This window comes from Chiloscyllium plagiosum, chromosome 7, assembly GCF_004010195.1.
Source record: "Chiloscyllium plagiosum isolate BGI_BamShark_2017 chromosome 7, ASM401019v2, whole genome shotgun sequence".
Taxonomy (NCBI): Eukaryota; Metazoa; Chordata; class Chondrichthyes; order Orectolobiformes; family Hemiscylliidae; genus Chiloscyllium; species Chiloscyllium plagiosum.
Genome location: NC_057716.1, coordinates 117408943 through 117429222, shown reverse-complemented (window position 1 = coordinate 117429222; position 20280 = coordinate 117408943). Strand labels below are relative to the sequence as shown.

General features: G+C 44.4%; 1 protein-coding gene and 1 long non-coding RNA gene across 2 annotated transcripts in view; one reads left to right on the top strand and one right to left on the bottom strand.

The window, feature by feature from the left end:
* vwa8 (von Willebrand factor A domain containing 8) overlaps positions 1-16160 on the bottom strand; it is a 340247-nt gene extending 324087 nt beyond the window's left edge. The window contains 2 exon segments of the mRNA XM_043694451.1: positions 13559-13636; positions 15887-16160. Coding sequence (XP_043550386.1) covers positions 13559-13636; positions 15887-16034 — 226 coding nt within the window. The 5' untranslated portion in view covers positions 16035-16160.
* Positions 16161-16211: 51 nt separating this feature from the next.
* LOC122552060 overlaps positions 16212-20280 on the top strand; it is a 15186-nt gene continuing 11117 nt past the window's right edge. The window contains exon 1 of the long non-coding RNA XR_006312285.1: positions 16212-16347. This is a non-coding gene — a long non-coding RNA (uncharacterized LOC122552060). The remainder of the gene's footprint in view (positions 16348-20280) is intronic.

Sequence of the window (20280 nt, the reverse complement as noted above, 5' to 3'; positions counted from 1 at the left end):
TTTCTCATTGGAACGGCGAAGGATGAGGGGTGACTTGATAGAGGTTTATAAGACGATCAGAGGAACAGATAGAGTGGACAGTCAGAAACTTTTTCCCCGGGTACAACAGAGTGTTACAAGGGGACATAGATTTAAGGTGAAGGGTGGAAGGTATAGGGGGGATGTCAGGGGTAGGTTCTTTACCCAGAGAGTGGTGGGGGCATGGAATGCGCTGCCTGTGGGAGTGGCAGAATCAGAATCATTGGTGATCTTTAAGTGGCAATTGGATAGGTACATGGATGAGTGCTTAAGCTAGGACAAATGTTCGGCACAACATCGTGGGCCGAAGGGCCTGTTCTGTGCTGTATTGTTCTATGTTCTAAATGTTCCGTAATCTTATATAAGATTATAAGATGCCTATATAAAGATTGTTTGTTTTTATTTTATTTTTAATTTGGACTAAAATGTGAAAAGAATGGATTTTAAAAGGACTGCACAAGTTTTTAAAAGCAAATAACCTGACACTCATTGTAAGCACCATTAGCAAAACTGCCGATCAAACAACAGTTGAAGCGTAGTCTGCAGACAAGTTGGAATACATGCAAATAGAGATTCGGCTGATAAGTAGCTGATTGGCCCATGAACTTTTATCAATGACAAAGGCCTTCTGTCTGCCAACAATTACATGTTTGCTTGTAAGGTAGCTGAACAGCTTGGTGTGGTCAACAGGATAGTAGGAAGCCTTCAGGCCTCCAGGCCAGTTCTGCAGCTCTCTCTGTTCTCTGCAGTAAGTGACATCAAACCTGAGGATAGGAGTTTATCTTTTCTTCAACAATTGGTGTGACTTTTACTTAATAAGTGAGAGACCATTTTATAAGTTTGTACCAAGCCACCTTATGTCTCTCACAAATTAGTGAAAGCATCCAGAGGAGAAAGACTGAGAAGCAGTGATCTGATCAGCACAACAACCATTTCAGCAAATCATGTGAACATAGAGCACAAAACTGGTTTCCCAATGGTCCTCTCATCCATAACACCCCATGTTGTTTTAATCCTACGTGTTTCGGTGTAAAGAGGGAGCTCAGAAAGGATTAGACCTTAAACTAGTAGTTCTATGCCAACAGTTCATAAATATGCTACCACGACATGCAGGCCCATCTTTTCAGAGTTGAAAGCTCATCACTGACTGGTTGATATTCATAATGATGAGTTTGTAAACATGAGTCTATTTTAACCTCTAGCCCTGTCACAGTCAGTCCTAAATGTGATAAACAATTAACAACTCACTGGAGAAGGCTCCACAAACATTAAAAAAAAGAGAACTGCAGATGCTAGAGATCTGAAACAAAAGCAAAAATTGCTGAAAACAGTCAGCAGATCTGGCAGCATCTGTGGGACAAAGCAGAGTTTGTGTTTTGAGCCCAGTGACCCCTCCTCATGAGTGAAAACAGCTGGGATAAAACATTGGTATTCCTCTTGCTTTTTTGTGGGAGGAGGGTGGGGTGAGAAGAGAGGTGAGTGGATAAGTGAAGATGGAGCCCAGGTAGAGAGATGAAAGGGGTAGGCAGATTACTGATAGGAAGCCAGGACATAAGAGAAGCTGAATAAGTGATCATGCGAGCTAAGAATAGGAGGAAATTAGTAGGCTGTGCTGACAGAAATTCATGTAACATAATAATGTGAATAGGAGTGGGTGAGAATTAGCCTGAATCAGATGCAATATTAAGAACTAGAGGCTGCAGTGATTTGAATCAAAAACAGAAACTGCATAGAGTTCATTAAATTTAAAACCTGATTACATCCTTGCAAATCTTTTTTACCCAAACCCCACACTCTGGTCCCATTATGACATGGGTTGACTTCGGCACAGCCGACCAATTCTCATCAACTTTAGTGAATCTAACCATTGCTTCTTAACATTCAAATGGCATTACCATCACTGAATGCCCTGAAATCAATATCCCCTGTGGGGTTATCAATGACCAGAAAGTGATCTGGGCAGGCTGGCTATACAAGCAGGTCAGTTTGGAATCCTGCAGCACGTGGCTCACCTCCTGAACCCCCATAGTCTATTCACCATCAAAGGTACCAGTAACATGACAGAATACACCCACTTGCCGGGATGGCTGCAGTTCCAACAACATTCAAAAAGCTTGACACCATCAAGGACAAGGTGAAAGTGTGGACTGCAGACGCTAGAGATCAGAGTCAAGATTAGAGTGGTACTGGAAAAGCACAGGTCAGGCAGCATCCGAGGAGCAGGAAAATCGGCATTTCAGGCAAAAGCCCTTCATCAGGAATGCCCTGAAGAAGGGCTTTTGCCCAAAACGTCGATTTTCCTACTCCTCGAAATGCTGCCTGACCTGCTGCGCTTTTCTAGCACCACTCCGACCTTGACCATCAAGGACAAAGCAGCTGTGTGATCAGCACCATATCCACAAATATCCAATCACGTCACCACCGACACTCAATAACAGCAGTGTGTGCATCTTCTTCAAGATGTACTGCAGAAATTAACAAAGCTCCTCAGATATCACCTTCCAGACAAATGTCCACTTCCATCTTAACAGACATGGGCAGCAGGTACATAGGAGCACCATCACCTGCAAGTTCTCCTTCAAGCCATACATCATCCTGCCTTCACCGTGGCTGGCTCAACACCTGGAACTCCTTTCTCATTTTCATTGTGGGTCTACATGCGCCAAATGGACTATAGGACCATCAGATATTGGAGCAGAATTCAAGTATTCATTCCATCAAGTCTGCTCCACCACTCGATCATAGCTGACACGTTTCTCAAACCCATTCTCCTGCCTTCCCCACATAACCCTTTATCTCCTTACTAATCAAGAACGTATCTATCTCTGTCTTAAATAAACTGAATGCTTTGGCCTCCACAGCCTCCTGCAAAAATGAGTTCCATAGATTCACCACCTAATTGAAAAAAATTCCTCCTCTCAGTTCTAAAGGGTCTTCCCTTCACTCTGAGACTGTAGGGTCCTCATCTCCTACTAGTTGGATGCATCTACTTCACATTCACTCTATCCAGGCCTCTCAGTGTTCTCTAAGTTTCAATGAGATCCATCTCTTATCTTTCTGAACTCCATCGAGTATAGGTCCAGAGTCCCCAATCACTCCTCATATGACAAGCCTTTCAGCCCTAGGATCATTCTCGTAAATCTCCTCAGGACCCCTTTCAACACCAACACATCCTTGCTTAGATATGGCACCAAACACAGCTCTCAATATTCCAAATGCAGTCTGACCAGAGCCTTATATAACCTCTGCAGTACATCTCTGCTCATTTTCTAGCCCTCTTGAAATGAATGCTAACACTGCATTTGCCTTTCTCACTGTCAACCAAACCAACATGTGAAAGACAATCTGAACAAGGACGCCCATGTCCTTTTGAGCTTCAGATTTCTGAAACCTTTCCCCATTTAGAAAATAGTATATGCTTCTATTCTTCCAACCAATGTGCATAACCTTACACTTTCTCCCATTGTATTCCATCTACCACTTTTGCCCCACTTTCTGAGCCTGTCCAAGTACATCTGCAACCTCCCCATTTGCTCAACAATCCTTAAACCTTCATCTATCTTCATGTCATCTGCAAACATTGCAATAAGGCCCTCAGTTCCTTCACCCAGATCGTTAATATGTAACATGAATAGTTATGGTCCAACACTGAGCCCTGCAACATTCCACTAGTCTGCAGCTACCATCCCAAAAAAGATCCCTTTATCCCCATTCTCTCCCTTCCACCAGCTGGCCTATCCTATATCCTGCCAATGCCTTGCCCCTAACACTAAAGGATCTTATCTTATTTAGCAACCACTGTGTGACACCTTGTCAAAGGCCTTCTGGAAATCCAAATGTCCTTTGTCTAACTTGCTCATTACCTCCTCACAGAATTCTAACAAATTTGTCAGGCATGACCTCCCCTTGACGAAGCCACTCTGACTCAACCCTTCTTTGTTACCATGAACTTCCAGTATTCCACAATCTCATCCTTAATAATGGAGTTTAAAATCTTCACAAATGACTGAGTTCACGTTAACCAGCCTCCTTCCCTTCTTAAACAGGGGTGTTACATTAGCCACTTTCGAAACCTATGGGCCCCTCCCTGACTTCAGGGACTCCTGAACGATCACCAGCAATTTCTCCACAAATTCCTCAGACATGTCCTTCAGAACGCGAGGGTGTCGACCATCCGTTCTGGGTGATTTATCCACCTTCAGACCTTTCAGCTTCCCCAGTATTTTCACCGTAATGATGGTCACTACAATCACCTCTGCCTCCTGACTCTCAAAGTTCTGGTGTTGCTACTGGCGTCATGCACCACGAAGACTGATGCAAAGTAACTCTCAAGTTCCTTTGTCATTTCTCATGCTTCGTTTTCTCTAGCCTTATTACTTTTTTAATTATCCTCTGCTGGATTGTAAAGGCTTTCCAATCTCTGGCTTCCCACTGACCTTCACCACATTGTATTCTTTTCCTTTGCTTTTATGCTGTTCCAGACTTCCCTATTCAGCTATCGTTGCCTCGGGCTTCCTCTACTATGTTTCTTCTTACTTGCGATGAATTTCTGTTGCGCTTCCCAAATTATCCCGAGAAACTCCTGCTCCACCCCGATAGTCTCCCTTTCCAAGCAACTGCAGCTAGTTCCTCCCTCATATCTTTGTACAATGTTAAAAATCACACAACACCGGGTTATAGTCCAACAGGTTTAATTGGAAGCACTAGCTTTCGGAGTGCTGCTCCTTCATCAGGTGGTTGTGGAGTACACGATTGTAAGACACAGAATTTATAGCAAAAGTTTACAGTGTGATGTAACTGAAATTATACATTGAAAAATACCTTTATGGTTTGTTAAGTCTCACATCTGTTAGAATGACCAAGATAGTTTCACTTCTTTCATATTTAAATCACAAAACTTTTTTAAAAAGTTACATTCTCAGGTTAACTTTAATTGGTGTCAGCCCAAATAATGTGTTGAAAGTGTTAGCCCCCTGTGTGCTGTTGTCTGTGCCATAATGTTTAGACTGATTGTAATCTAAAAAATGAGTTAACAGAGTCTTACATGGATTCATGCAGTTTCTGAGCAAAACACAATGTAAGTCTGCAAGTACAAATTCACCCCACAAACGTATATGTGTATGTGTGTGTGAGTGAGAGAAAGAGAAAGACAGAGACTGGGGTGGGGGGCTGTGAGAGTCTAAGAGAGAGAGAGATTGTATATGAGTGTGAAGGAGTCTGTGAGCGGGTGCATGTGTGTTTGTGTGTGTGTCTTGCAGGAGTGTGTGAGAGTCTGTCTGCATGTGTGTGTGTGTGTGTGTGTGTTTAGTGCAATGGTGGTCACCTGCAGTGTGACATGAACCCAAGGTCCCGGTTGAGGCCCTCCCTATGGGTACCGAACTTAGCTATCAGCCTCTGCTTGGCCACTTTTCACTGCTGTCTGTCCAAAAGTCCACTTGGAGGATGGTCACCTGAAGGTCCAAGGTTGAATGTCCTGGACCACTGAAGTTCTCCAACTGGGAGGGAACACTCCTGTTTGTTGATTGTTGTGCAGTGCCGATTCATCCGTTGCCATAGCCTCTGCTCAGATTCACCAATGTATCAAGCCTCAGGGCATCCTTGCCTGCAGTGTATGAGATAGACAACACTGGCTGAGTCGCATGAGTACCTGCCACGTACATGGTGGGAGGTGTCCCCACATGTAATGGTGGTATCCATGTCCACACTCTGACATGTCTTGCAGCACCTACCGTGATAGGGTTGTATGAAGTTGTTCTGAAAGACGGGCAGTTTGCTTAGAACAATGATCTGTTTGAGGTTTAGTGGTTGTTTAAAGGTGAGCACTGGAGGTGTGTGAAGGTCTTAACAAGGTGCTCATCCCCATTGATAATGTGCTGCAGGTCACAAAGAACATGGCGTAGTTAGATTAGATTAGATTACTTACAGTGTGGAGACAGGTCCTTCGGCCCAACAAGTCCACACCAACCCTCCAAAGAGCAACCAGACCCATTCCCGTACATTTACCCCTTCACCTAACACGATAGACAATTTAGCATGACCAATTCACCTAACCTGCACATCTTTGGATTTTGGGAGGAAACCGGAGCAGCCAGAAGAAACCCACGCAGACATGGGGAGAATGTGCAAACTCCATACAGACAGGTGCCTGGGGCAGGAGTTGAACCTGGGTCTCTGACGCTGTGAGGCAACAGTGCTAACCACTGTGCCACCCCCTGGTACTTCAGCTCCTGGGAAGTATTGGACAACAAAGAGTACCCTGTCGGTTGCAGCGCATGTCTGTCTCCCGGGTAGGTCATTACGGTTCCTTGCTGTGGCACGTCGGAATTGGCGGTCGATGAATTGAACATTGTACCCGCTCTTATGAGGGCATCCCTGAGTACTTCCAGGTGCCCATCAGGTTCCTCCTCATCTGAGCAGATCCAGTGTATGCATAGGGCTTGTCCATAGGGGACAGCCGTTTTAATATGTTTTTGGTGGAAGCTGGAGAAGTGTAGCATTGTGAGGTTGTTTGTGGGTTTGCGGTAGAATGTGGTGCTGAAGTGTCCATCCTTGATGGAGGTGCATGTGTCCAAGAATGAGAGTAGTCCATGGTGAGTTTGATGGTGGGATGAAACTTGTGGCTATCACTGTGTACTTTTATCAGTGACTCCTTGCCATGGGTCCAGAAGAAGAAAATGTCGTCAATGTACCTGGTGTATAGTGTTGGTTGGAGGTTCTGTGTAGAGAAGAAGTCTTGTTCGAACCTGTGCATGAAGATGTTAGCATATTGGGGTGCAAATTTGGTCCCCATGGCTGTTCCATGCGTCTGAAGAACTGGTTGTCAAAGGTGAAGACATTGGGATTGAGGATAAAGCGGATGAGTTGTAGGATGGTGTTCGGAGATTGGCAGTTGTTGGTGTTGAGTACTGAGGCTGTTGCCGCGATGCGTCATTGTGGGGGATGCTGGTGTGGAGTGCAGAAACGTCCATTGTGACGAGGAATGTTCCCGGTTTGATTTGTCTGTGGGTGCTGAGTTTCTATAAGAAATCCGTAGTGTCGCGACTGAAGCTAGGGATCCCCTGTACAATGGGTTTCAAGATGCCTTTAACACAGCCAGAGAGGTTCTCACACAAGGTCCCACTGCCTGACATGATGGGATGTCCTGGTGTATTGGCTTGGTGTATCTTTGGAAGACAGCAGAAGTCGCCTATGAGAGAGGTACATGGGATGAGGGCGCGTCGGGAACTCTGAAGGACTGGATCCAAAGTTCTGACCAGTGTGTTTAATTCACGGGTGTGTTCTTTGGTCGGATCAACCGGTAGCTGCCTGTAGTGTTCCTGGTTGTTCAGGTGTCGGTACATTTCCTTGCAGTAATCTGTTCTATTCTGAATGATGATAGCTCCTCCTTTATCTGCTGGTTTGATGACAATGTTGTGATTGGCTTTGAGAGCCTAGATGGTGTTGCATCGTGATTGGGTGATGCTTTGCTCTACCTTGTGGGTACGGCTGAAGAACCTGGCATTTATATATTTCCTGATGGTTTGAGCATATATGTCAAGCCCAGGGCAGCGGCCCTCGGTTGGGGTCCAAGTTGACACCTTCTTTGGTCGCTTCTCTACGGATCCCTGTGATGACTGTTCCGGTTCGTCAGTGGACTTGTTGGGATCACTGCTGGCACCTTGAAAGAATTCCCGGAGTCTCATTCATCAGATGAATTCCTCCATGTCTGCTGCAAGAACCAAGGAGTCCATTTTGATGGTGGGCAGAAATTGAGATCCCTGCTCAGGATTCCAATCTCTTCCAGTCGAAGGGTGTGGTCTGATAATCGACTTCCCCGCAGTGATAATGTTATCCACTGTTGTACCAGGGTAGGCTTCGCTAATACTGGTGAGAATGCCAAGTTTCTCCAGTTTCTTGTTCTTGGTGTGCGTGCACGTGGTGTAGTTTTGTCACCTTGTCTGTTTGGCAATGTCCTGTAACAGTACTGCTGTCTCCTGAGTGCAGGCTGAGACTGTGGATTCCATCTGAATTTCAAGGTTGTGTCGCCTGTTGTAGAGCTGGTGCAGGAATTGATTGAGGAGTTTGCGAGAGGTGCGGTGGATGATTTGGAGATGCCGGTGTTGGACTGGGGTGTACAAAGTTAAAAATCACACAACATCAGGTTATAGTCCAAGAGGTTTAATTGAAAGCTTTAGCTTTCAGAGCGCCGCTCCTTCATCAGGTGGTTGTGGAGTATACGATTGTAAGACACAGAATTTATAGCAAAACTTTACAGTGTGATGTAACTGAAATTACACATTGAAAAATACCTTGTTTGTGAAGTCTTTCATCTGTTAGAATGAGCATGTTAGTTTCACCCCCACCCCCTACACACACACACACACACACATACACATATACATTTGTGGGGTGAATTTGTACTTGCAGAGTTACATTGTACTTTGCTCAAAAACTGCATAAATCCATGCAAGACTCTGTTAACTCATTTTTTAGATTAGAATCGGTCTGAACATTATGGCACAGACAACAGCACACAGGGGGCTAACACCTTCAACACATTATCTGGGCTGACACCAGTTGTTAAAGTTAACCTGAGAATGTAACTTTTTTTTTAAATTGCAATTTACATTTGAAAGAAGTGTAACTATCATGGTCATTCGAACAGATGTGAGACTTAAACAATCAAGGTATTTTTCAATATATAATTTCAGTTACATCACACTGTAAACTTTTGCAATAAATTATGTCTTACAATTGTGTCCTCCACAACCACCTGATGAAAGAGCAGCATTCCGAAAGCTAGTGCTTCCAAATAAACCTGTTGGACTATAACCCGGTGTTGTGTGATTTTTAACTTTGTACACCCCAGTCCAATACTGGCATTTCCAAATCATGTCTTTGTAATTACCTTTACTCAATCAGATGTAATCATCTGATTCCTACTTCTGCCTCAAACGGCAAGGCGAATTCCATGATATTATGGTCACTGCCCCCTTGGCATTCCTTCATTTTAAGCTCCCCAGCAAAGTCCAAATCCAGAACTGCCTATTCCCTTCTAGGGTCTACCACATGCTGCTCCAAAAAAAACTCTCATAGAAATCCCACAAATACCCTTTCTTAGGATCCGCTACCAACCTGATTTTACTAGTTCACCAGCACATTGAAGTCCCCCATGATTATTGTAATAATGCCTTTCTTACATGCTTTTTTTAATCTCCTGATTTATTTTCTTCCCCACATTCTGCCTGTTACTAGGAGGCCGGTACATAACTCTCATCAGATAGTTTCTTCCTTTGTGGTTCCTCAGCTCTATCCACACAGATTCCTTCCAACTCTACATCACTTTTTGCTACTGAAGTAATTTCATTATTTACTAAGAAAGCAACCAACCCCTCTGCCCACCCTTACAACAGTACACATATCCTTGGATATTTAGTTTCCAGCCCTGATCCCCTTGCAGCCATGCCTCTGTGATACCCACCACATTGTACCTGCCAATTTCAATCCGCACTACAAGCTCATTTACCTTATTTCATAGACAGTGTGATTGAAGTACAACACCCTCAGTCCTACATTGACTTCCCCCTTTCTCTTCATTGTGTCCTTATTCAGGCTGGCCTGATGTTAGATTTTCATACTCTCTGTACTATTACTTGTTCTGGAACTTTAATAACCTTTACTGAGCCATCTCACCCCTTTAAGTTTTTCCATAACTTTCTGTGCACCTGAACCCACCCTTCCACTATTTAGTTTAAAGCCCTAGTTATGTGATTCACCACAACTCTGGTCTTAGCAAGATTCAGCTGGAACTCATCCCATTGGAACAACAACTTCCTTCCCCAGTACTGGTGCTAATGTTCATGAATTCAAACCAGTTTCTCCCATACCGATCTTTGAGCCACATGCTTAGCTCCTTAATGTTGCTGACCCTGTGCCAATTAGCTTATAGCTCAATAATAATCCAAAGATTATCATCTTTTTGGTTCTGTGATTAATTTAGCCCCTAACTGCTCATATTCCCTCAGCAGAACTTTTTACCTTTCTATTTCCTCATTCGATCTACATTATTGAGACTACATAGTTCACGACAACTCCATCTTTCCCCTCACACTTAAGTTTATCTGCAGCCCAGATGAAAGATCCTGAACTCGGGCAGCAGGCTGTGAACACAGCTGTCAGGACTCTCTACATAGGGATAGATAAGTCTCCTGGGTCAGACGGGATATACCCAAGGTTATTAGTGGACAGCGAAGAAGGTTACCTCAGATTACAATGGAATCTTGATCAGATGGCTGAGAAGTGGCAGATGGAGTTTAATTCAGATAAATGTGAGGTGCTGCATTTTGGGAAAGCAAATCAGAGCAGGACTTATACACTTAATGCTAAGGTCCTAGAGCGTGTTGCTGAACAGAGAGACCTTGGAGTGCAGGTTCATAGCTCCTTGAGTGGAGTCACAGGTAGATAGAATAGTGAAGAAGGCGTTTGGTATGCTTTCCTTTATTGGTCAGAGTATTGAGTACAGGAGTTGGGAGGTCATGTTGCGACTGTACATTAGTTAGGTCACTGTTGGAATACTGCGTACAATTCTGGTCTCCTTCCTATCGGAAAGATGTTTTGAAACTTGAAAGGGTTCCCCTCTCACCCTAAACCTATGCCCGGTAGTTCTGGACTCCCCTGTCCCAGGGAAAAGACCTTGTCTATTTACCCTATCCATGCTCTCCCTGATTTTATAAACCTCTATAAAGTCACCCCTCAGCCTCCAACGCTGAAGGGAAAACAGCCCCAGCTTATTCAGCCTCTCCCTGTAGTTCAAATCCTCCAAACCTGGCAACATCCTTGTAAATCTTTTCTGAACCCTTTCAAATTTCACAACTTCCTTCCTAATCGGGTTCCTCTGAGGCCGTAAGGCGTAAGTGGACTTTGATAAACTTTTGTCTTTAATTTACATTTATTGTTACTTACGAATTTACTTACGACTTCTTTCATTAACATAAGTGCCATGGTTGGGCAATTTATAGTACTTTTCATTGTATTTTTCTTGCAAAGACAATACATTCTGTAAATGTAAGGGAGTTTGGGTGTGAAGCTGGAGGAAACAGGGATCATTTGGAAATGATAAATAGTTGGTGTCAGGTCCAAAGACGGGCAAGGAGCGTCAGGTTCAGTGATGATGGAAGGAGTGGGTCAAAGCTGGAGCAGGGAAGGGGGTGTCGAGTACTGGAGGCTGTCAGGTCACACTCTTGGGAGATGTAAGGGGTCTGAGGATGGCGTAGTTGGTGGCAATGTGTCGGATAAGCACAGGTCAGTTGAATAGTTACTCAGGAATTTTATTTAATAGTCTAACAGTTTCTAAGTAACTAGTTACTTAATTTACTTGGAATTATTTGAATTTTCTGATTTAAATGGAGCCTTTCCAAACATCCCAGGCATAGAGAAATTGCCCTGCAGAAAATTCAGTCTCCCAGGCAATTCCTTTGGAACAGTCACGACGAGGATTCGCATGTCCCCATGTGCAACTCCCAACTACATAGGAATAATAACTGAGGACAGCAGAGAACCCAGGCCATTATATTCCATCTGATGCTGCAGACTTATGGAACCTCTATCTATCCCTGTGCAGTTATAACAAAAAGAAAAGAACAGGAATAGCAGCTAGAAAACTGATGAAGTCAGTATTTACATAATACCACAAATCACTTTGGACTTTGGTCAAACTTTGGACATTTCACCGAGGAGATAAACAACCTTCACTTTCTAAACACTGCTCAGTTCCTAATGATGTGGGATTTGTTCACAGGGTTTGTCTACTGGCTGTTGAATTGACAGTATTCTGAAATACTTCCTGCCCCAAAGTGGAAAATTCGTGTGGTTCTTAACTACAAATTAGAACGTGGCTTTCCTGTTAGCAAGGGGAGTTCAAAGTCTTTCATGCGAGGAAAATACTGGGTCCAATCCCTGGTTAATCCCTGGACTTCTTAGCAACATCACCATCCAAATATTCCGAATTCCCACAACACATCCCCAGTGTGAGATTCTGTTAATAATCACTCCCACAGCCCAACCCCAGTCTGACGTCCTGTTCACACTCAATTCATCATGCATGCTTACTCACACTCACTTCGTTGACGTGTTCACCTATACTCACACTTTCCTGACGTGTTCTTGTCACAATTACTTGCCCAGTGTGTGTTCCTGTTCACAATCACTACCAGGATTTTGTTCATGTTCACAATCAGTTCCCCAGTGATGGCATATTTGCTGTACTATTAATAGACAGATCTAGGTAACATGAACTGGGTTTATATCGGCAGATGATCTCAAATTAGGTCTAAGAATGACTGTGAAACCATTGTTGTAAAAACCCATCTGGTTCACTAATGTTCTTTGGGGAAGAAAACATATTGTTCTTATGTAGGACAGACCAAGTATACCAGGCTCACAGCAATTTAGTTGACTCTTAATTACCCCCTGAAATAGCTGACTCAGTTGCATTAAAACATAAAAAACTCTCAAAAGAATAAAGAAATTGGACAGACCACCAGGAACTAACTTAAGCACCAGAAACCCAGCAACAGCAATTGCAACCCTGTGAACCTTGCAAACCACTCCTTACCAACATCTGGGAACGAATGCCAAAATCAAGCAAAATCGTGATGAAGGGCTCATGCCCGAAACGTCGATTTTTCTGCACTTGCCTGACCTGCTGTGCTTTTCCAGCAACACACTCTCAACTCTGATCTCCAGCATCTGCAGACCTCACTGTCTCCTAAAATCAAACAACAGCCTGGCATAATCATATAATACTTTACAGACAATACACACTATCCACAGCGACAGCCTGTCCCACTGGCATGACAGAGCCAGCAGAAGTGGTGGCACAATGGTACATAGTTAGGAAGTAACTGCTCTGTGAACGCTTATTGTTATCTCTGGACCCCATGAAGTCTCGTGAAATCAGGTCAGTCATGAACAAGGCAAACTCCTGCTGGTGATAACATTCCATCACCCCCCTCTCCGACTGATAGATGACTCTCCACCTGCATGGACGGTGCAGGTCTATCAATAAACTTGATATCATCCAGGACAAAGGCAACCACTTGATCTGTATCCCATCCACCATCTTCAACGATCACTCCCTTCACCACTGACATACTGTGGCAGCAGTGTACAACAACTCAAGTTTCTTTCAGCAACATCTTCCAAACCCGCAGTCTCTAACACCTGGAAACATTGGAACACCACCAGCCGCAAGTTCCTGTCCTAGCCACACACCACCCTGATCTGGACCTCCATCGACATCATTCCTTCACTGCCACTGGAGCAAAATCTCGTGAGCTCTCTCTTCCAAATGATTCCACACATTGAGAACCACTTTTATAACACTTGCTTGTTCCCAATTCAGTGAGGACAACATTTCCATAATAATTAATAACATCTTTAAATAAAACCAGTTCTCCTAAAAGCCTTCACTACCATTGTAGTCCTAATGACAGGCACCAGCACACAACCAGAAAAATGTTTATAATAATTGTAAGGGGGAAAAAAATTCAATCTTACTTACTGTGTTTCAAGGGTACCAGTTCAGGGTTTTTTGGTTGCTTCAGCTTAAATTGAACATCGCCAATGCTAATTATGTCACCTATAAATTTAGAAACAGGCAGGGTAAATCTTCACATTTTAAAAACCACTTACCACATCAGTCGATTGCATAAAAAATTCAAAAGCATGCCCAGCTAGTTACAATAATAAACTACAGCATACAACACTTCAATACGAATCTTAACCTTTTGTTACTGCATTTTCCTTTTCTGAAACCTGCATACCATCTGTCATCCATCAGTGAACAATTTCCCAAGAGGTCACAACAGCTTTCAATTATTCATCGGTTACTGGGAACCTGGGTTTAAAAAAATGCACACTACAACCTACATTCCTGATACAGTATTTCTCTGCAGCTGCATATTTATTTGAAATTAATGAGAACAGAATTTTTACTTCAATACATTGGTTTCCAAAGTCATACATTTGAGTTTATTCTTCAGGAAACCTCTTTGTCAACTTTCAAATGAAGAAGTAATTCATGGAAGAAAAAAAAATGGAATGAAAGAAGAATACAGAAAGAAGAAACAGAATGACTTCAGAACAACAGTACAGACGCAGAAACAAATACATCCATTCAAACTAAAAGAACTATGCATTTATACAGAGCCATCTACATAGAACATTTCTGAGTTTGTTTTTTGTACCTCATTGTGTAACACACACCTGTCTAATGCATCTGCCACCCAACCATCCCCACCGCCACATCAAGTCTGAGGCAGGATGGTAGACTAAGAAAAATGTATGCAGGTGGTGGAATGTTGGGGAGGCAAACAGACATCTGGGATTTTGGGATGTTTTGTGGGAAGTTGTCCAGGAAGAATATACAGGACGACAGATCTGGGAAATGGGATGCTTTGGGAGACAGGATATGTGAGTTGGTATTGTCTGAGGTATGAGAGGGAGTTTTGGAGGTAGGCATCATCTGGGAGCAAAGGTTATTTTCGAGGAACTTACTTTTGGGAAGGAGAGACTTGTTAGACCACAACTGAACGAAATGGTGTGTATAACTGCACGCCACACCTTAGGAAGGGTATTAATATGTTGGAGCGCATGCAGAAGAGATTTGCTAGAACAACTCCAGGGATGAGTAACTTCAGTAGTGAGAATAGTTTGAGAGTGTTCTCCTGTTTGTGGGAGAAAAGAAGGCAAGAAGAATTCTGATAGATTTTGAAAATCACGGGCAATCTGTGTATAGATAAGGAGAAATGGTTTCTACCAAAAGAGTGGTACAGTGGTTAGCACTGCTGCCTCACAGCGCCAGAGACTCAGATTCAATTCCTGCCTCGGGCAACTGTCTATGTGGAGTTTGCACATTCTCCCCGTGTCTGCGTGGGTTTCCTCCGGGTCCTCCGGTTTCCTCCCACTGTCCGAAGATGTGCAGGTTAGGTGAATTGGCCATACTGAATTGCCCGTAGTGTTAGGTGAAGGGGTAAATGTACGGGAATGGGTCTGGGTGGGTTGCTATTCGGAGAATCAGTGTGGACTTGTTGGGCCGAAGGGCCTGCTTCCACACTTTAAGTATCTAAGAGTGGGAACAAATTATTTAATAAGAGTTCCAAAGGTAACAAACGTGAGGTGAGAAAATACCTTTCCATAAGGTTAAAATATGGAATGCACAGCTTGGAAATGTGGTGGAGGCAAGTTCATTTGAGGCACTCAAGTTAGCAGTGGATGATTATTTGAAAAGAAGCAATGTGGAGGGTGATGAGGAAAAGGCAGGCAAACAGTACCAAGGGATTACACACTTGGGAAAGTTGGTGCAGATAAAACGGAGCAAACCCCTCCACAAAACGCTCAGAGATTCGCACAATTGTTACAGTGCAGAAGGAGACTATTTGCTAAGACTCCTTCTTAACTAACAATTTCGTGCACCTAGGAGTGTTTTGTGAAGAGATGCCTGTTGTTGGCTGTTCTACACTTCCAGTATTTAGGGAAGGTGTATCTAAAGGTTGTCACCCTGTCCGGGAGGCAACACTTTGCAGGAAAAATCTGAAGATGAGTTCTCTCCTCCTTTCTCAGGGGGTGTGGGCTTCCTTTGACTGTTCCTCTCTGCGGGTTCTCCGGATGTCATGGGTATCTCTCTCTAGGATTGGGATGGGAGGGAATCTCTCTCACTCTGGGATGGACTGTCTGTCTGTCTGTCTGTCTGTCTCCCCCTGGGAATGTGGGGGGGGGGGTCCCCCTCACTCTCTGGGGGTCCCCCTCACTCTCTGGGACGGGCAGGTGTGTGTGTGTGTGTGTCTCGCTCTCTCCCTCACTCTCTCGGGGAGGTTGTTCTCGCTCGCACCTGCCGCCGTCTCCAGGCGCCTGACTCGGACCGGGACCAGGGCCCGGGCTCCACTTAGCGGCTTCAGCGCGATGTTGGAGAGTCTCCGCAGGGCGGCCACCGCCGCGGCACCGCCACCCGCCGGGAGGAGCAGCAGCCGGGACTGCATGGCTGGGGGGGGTGCGGGGGCACCCAGCTCTCCCGCCGCTAACGACACCACCGGCCCCGGAACCGGACCGGGGACACGGGGGAAGATCCAATCGGCGGACCATCCGGAAACCGGTCCATCCCTCAGTCCGTTCCGGCGTCGCAGAGGCGGAGTGTCCCTGTCCCTGTCCCTGTCCCCGCCTCTCCACGCCCCGGGGGGAAGGTTCCGGGGACAGGATGTCGGGGGGAGCAGCTCACTCCAGGTGCAGGAGAGGGATTTAACAGGGAGGAGGACGCAGCTGAGGCTGAGGAAGGTTCAAAGAGGAGGCACAGAGGTAATGTCCCTGCCTCTGGTCGAGGAGGTCCTGTTTCAGTTTCCACCTGCTCCAGGATTGCTCATCACATGTTGGTTCAGGGATGTGCAGGAGCTGGTGTTGGATTGGGGTGAACAAAGTTATAAATCAGCTAGACAAAAGTGAGGACTGCAGATGCTGGAAACCAGAGTTTAGATCAGAGTGGTGCTGGAAAAGCACAGCAGGTCAGGCAGCATCCGAGGAGCAGGAAGATCGACGTTTCAGGCAAAAGCCCTTCTTCAGGAATAGAGCTAAAAATCACACAATACCAGGTTATAGTCCCAACAGGTTTATTTGGAAGCACTGCTCCTTCATCAGTTGATTGCGGAGTGTAAGATCATAAGACACAGAATTTATAACAAAGGATTACAGTGTCATGCAACTAAAATGATATTAGATTAGATTACATACAGTGTGGAAACAGGCCCTTCGGCCCAACAAGTCCACACCGACCCGCCGAAGCGTAACCCACCCATTCCCGTACATTTACCCCTTTACCTAACACTACGGGCAATTTTAGCATAGCCAATTCACCTGACGTGCACATCTTTGGACTGTGGGAGGAAACCGGAGCACCCGGAGGAAACCCACGCAGAACGTGCAACATTGAACAGAGGCTTATAGCCAAGTTCAGTACCTCAACCGGGACCTTGGGTCCATGTCACACTACAGGTGACCCCACTACACGATACACTCTCTCACACAAACACATATCCACACACACTCTTACGTACTCACACATTCACGCAGACCCTCTCTCATACACACGATCTCTCTCATATGTACACACACATACAGCCCCCACACTCTCACCCACATACACACCCTTTCACAGGCTTATCCTCCATTACACCCACATACACACTTTACCAAGCGTACCATGCATGCAAACACATTCTCACTCACATGCATACTGTCTCTCAAGCATTCACACACACATATAAGTCTATGGGGTGAATTTGTATTTGCAGAATTATATTTACTGATACATTATAGTTTGGCTTAAAAAAATGCACAATCTGCAGACAGATAATACATGTAATATTTTGTAAATTCCACTTTGGAAATAGAACCAGTACTCAATCCATGTTTTTGAAAGTTAATGCAATTTGCCAAAGTTGGACAGATACAAGTTCCAGTACTGCATCAAACTAGGTGCCTCCACAGGCAATGTGGAGATTCTGAATAGGATGTAGATTCACTCCAAATAATTTGAAGCGGTTATTTCACAACTTTAGGACACCCTAAAGTGCTTCCACACCTCATGAAAGTGTACTTTGAAATTAAGTCGCTGTGATAATGTAAGTCACATGGCAGCCAATTCATGTGCAGCAAGCTCACACTAACAACAATATAATAACGATCTATTAATCAGTTTTCAGTCATGGTACAAGCTTTTCATTTTTTCAGATATCCATTTTTCCTTTTGGCAATGAAATAAGTGGCTGCTATTGTCTCCCTGTCTTTGGCAGCTTTTAGCACATGTATGTCAATGCAATAATGTGGTTTCAGCAATGTGCCTATTTAATTGCAACAATCAGCCATCCTTAGAGTCCTTTGTTGAGCAAAAATGTAATAAAGTTTGCTTTCTCCTGACTAACCTCCAGAATCGAGCCCAGGTCGATCTTTGTGTCTTCAGAGTCAGAGAGACCTTTAGCACAGAAAAAGGCCCTCTCAGGGTCTCTGCTCTTTGTAACGTGGCAGTCAAACACAATCACCAAACTATTCTTATCCAATTTTCCATACCCTTGTCTGCCTTGGCATCACAAATGCACATCTACATACTTCTCAAATATTATGAAGGTTTCTGCTTCTACCAACCTTACAGGCAGCTCTGGATGAAAAAGATTTTCGCTGCGTCTCCTCTAACCTTCTACCCCTTACTTTAAATCTATGTCCCCTGGTCAATTAATCTTCCATTCAGGGGAAAAGTTTCTTTCTGTCGATCCTACCTCCACCACTCATCATCATTTTATATCATGTCCCCTTTCAATCTCCTTTGATGTTGGGAAAACAACCTCAGTCTGTCCAAACTGTCTTCATAACTGAAACTCTCCAACCCAGGTAACTTCCCAGTGTATGTCCTCTGCATTATCTCCAGTGCTATCACATTCCTGCTGTAATGTGGATTTCAGAACTGCACACAATACTCAAGCTGTGGCCTAACCAACATTTGTTTTCATTCATGGGATACATGCATCACCAGCTGGCCAGCATTTATTGCCCATTCATAGTTGGCGTTAAGAAGGTGGTGGTAAGTTGCCTTTTTGAACTGCTGCAAATTCATGTACTGTAGATTGACTTACAATGCCCTGAGAAAGGGAATTCCAGGATATTAGCGAAAAGTGAGGACTGCGGATGCTGGAGATGAGAGTCAAGATTAGAGTGGTGCTGGAAAAGCACAGCAGGTCAGACAGCATCTGAGGAGCAGGAAAATCGACGTTTCGGGCAGGAAAGGGCTCCTGCCTGAAACATTGATTTTCCTGCTCCTCAGATGCTGCCTGACGTGCTGTGCATTTCCAGCACCACTCAAATCTCGATTCCAGGATTTTGACCCAGCAACACTAAATAATGGCGATGTGTTTTCAGGATGGTGAGTGGCTTGAATGGGACTTGCAGGTGGTTATGTTCCCTTATACCTGATGTCCTTGTTTCTTCTCGATGGAAATGGTCTTGGGTTTGGAAGTGTTGTGTAATGATCTTTGGTGAATTTCTGCAGTGCATCTTCTAGATAGTGCACACGACTGCGACTAAGCGTCAGTGATAGAGGGATGCTTGTGGATGTGCTGCCAGTCAAGCGGGCTGCTTTGACCTGGATGGGTTTAATCTTCTTGAGTTGGAGCTGCACCCATCCAGGCAAGTGGGAGTATTCCATCACAGTCTTGCTTGTGCCTTGTAGATGGTGGACAGGCTTTGGGGGGGTCAAGAGATGAGTTACTTGCCACAGTATTCTAAGTCTCTGACCTGCTCTTGTAGACACTGTTTTTGTCGTGAGTCCCGTTGAGTTTCTGGTCAATAGTGACTCTCAGATTGTTGATAGTGTGAGATTCAGTGATGGTATACTATTGAATGTCGAGGGGCACTGGCTAGATTGTCTCTGATTGGAGGTGGCCTTTGTGTGGCATGAAGTTTACTTGCCACTTGTCAGCTCAAGTCCTGATACTGTTCAGATCTTGTTGCATTTGAACGTGGACTGTTTCAATGTCTGAGGATTCACATATGGTGCTGTGCAATCATTGGCAAACATCCCCACTTCTGATCTTAAGATGGGGGGGAAGGTCATTGATGAAGCAGTTGGGTACTATACTCAGGAACTCCTGCAGATATGACCTAGAGCGAGGGTGACTAACCACTAACAACCACAAAAATTTTCCGAAGTGTTAAGTATGATTCCCCTTGATACCCATTGATTCCAGTTTTGCTAAGGCTCACACTCAGTCGAATGTGTTCTTGATGGCAAGGGCTGTTACTCTTACCTCACCTCTGGAATTCCAGCCAAGCCTCCCAGCTTTTAAACTCTATGCCTCAGCTAACAGATGCAAGGATACCTTCTTAACCACTCTATCCACCTGCCCTGATACCTTAAGGGACCGGTGGACATGCAGACCAAGGTCCCTCTAATTCTCAGTGCTTCTCAAAGTCCTACTGTTCATCATATATACCTTTTGCTTTGTTTATTCTGCCCAAGTGCATCTTAGACTGAATTCCATTTGCACTGGTCAAGTCATCTGACCAGCCCTTTTATATCCTTCTGCTATCCTCACGATTTATCACCTCACCAATTTTTGAATCATTTACAAACTTAATGATTAACCCTACTTTCAAGTCTAAATCATTTATATGAACCATAAACAGCAAGGACACCAACACTGACCCTTGTGGGACCCCACTGGATACAGACATCCAGTCAGAAAA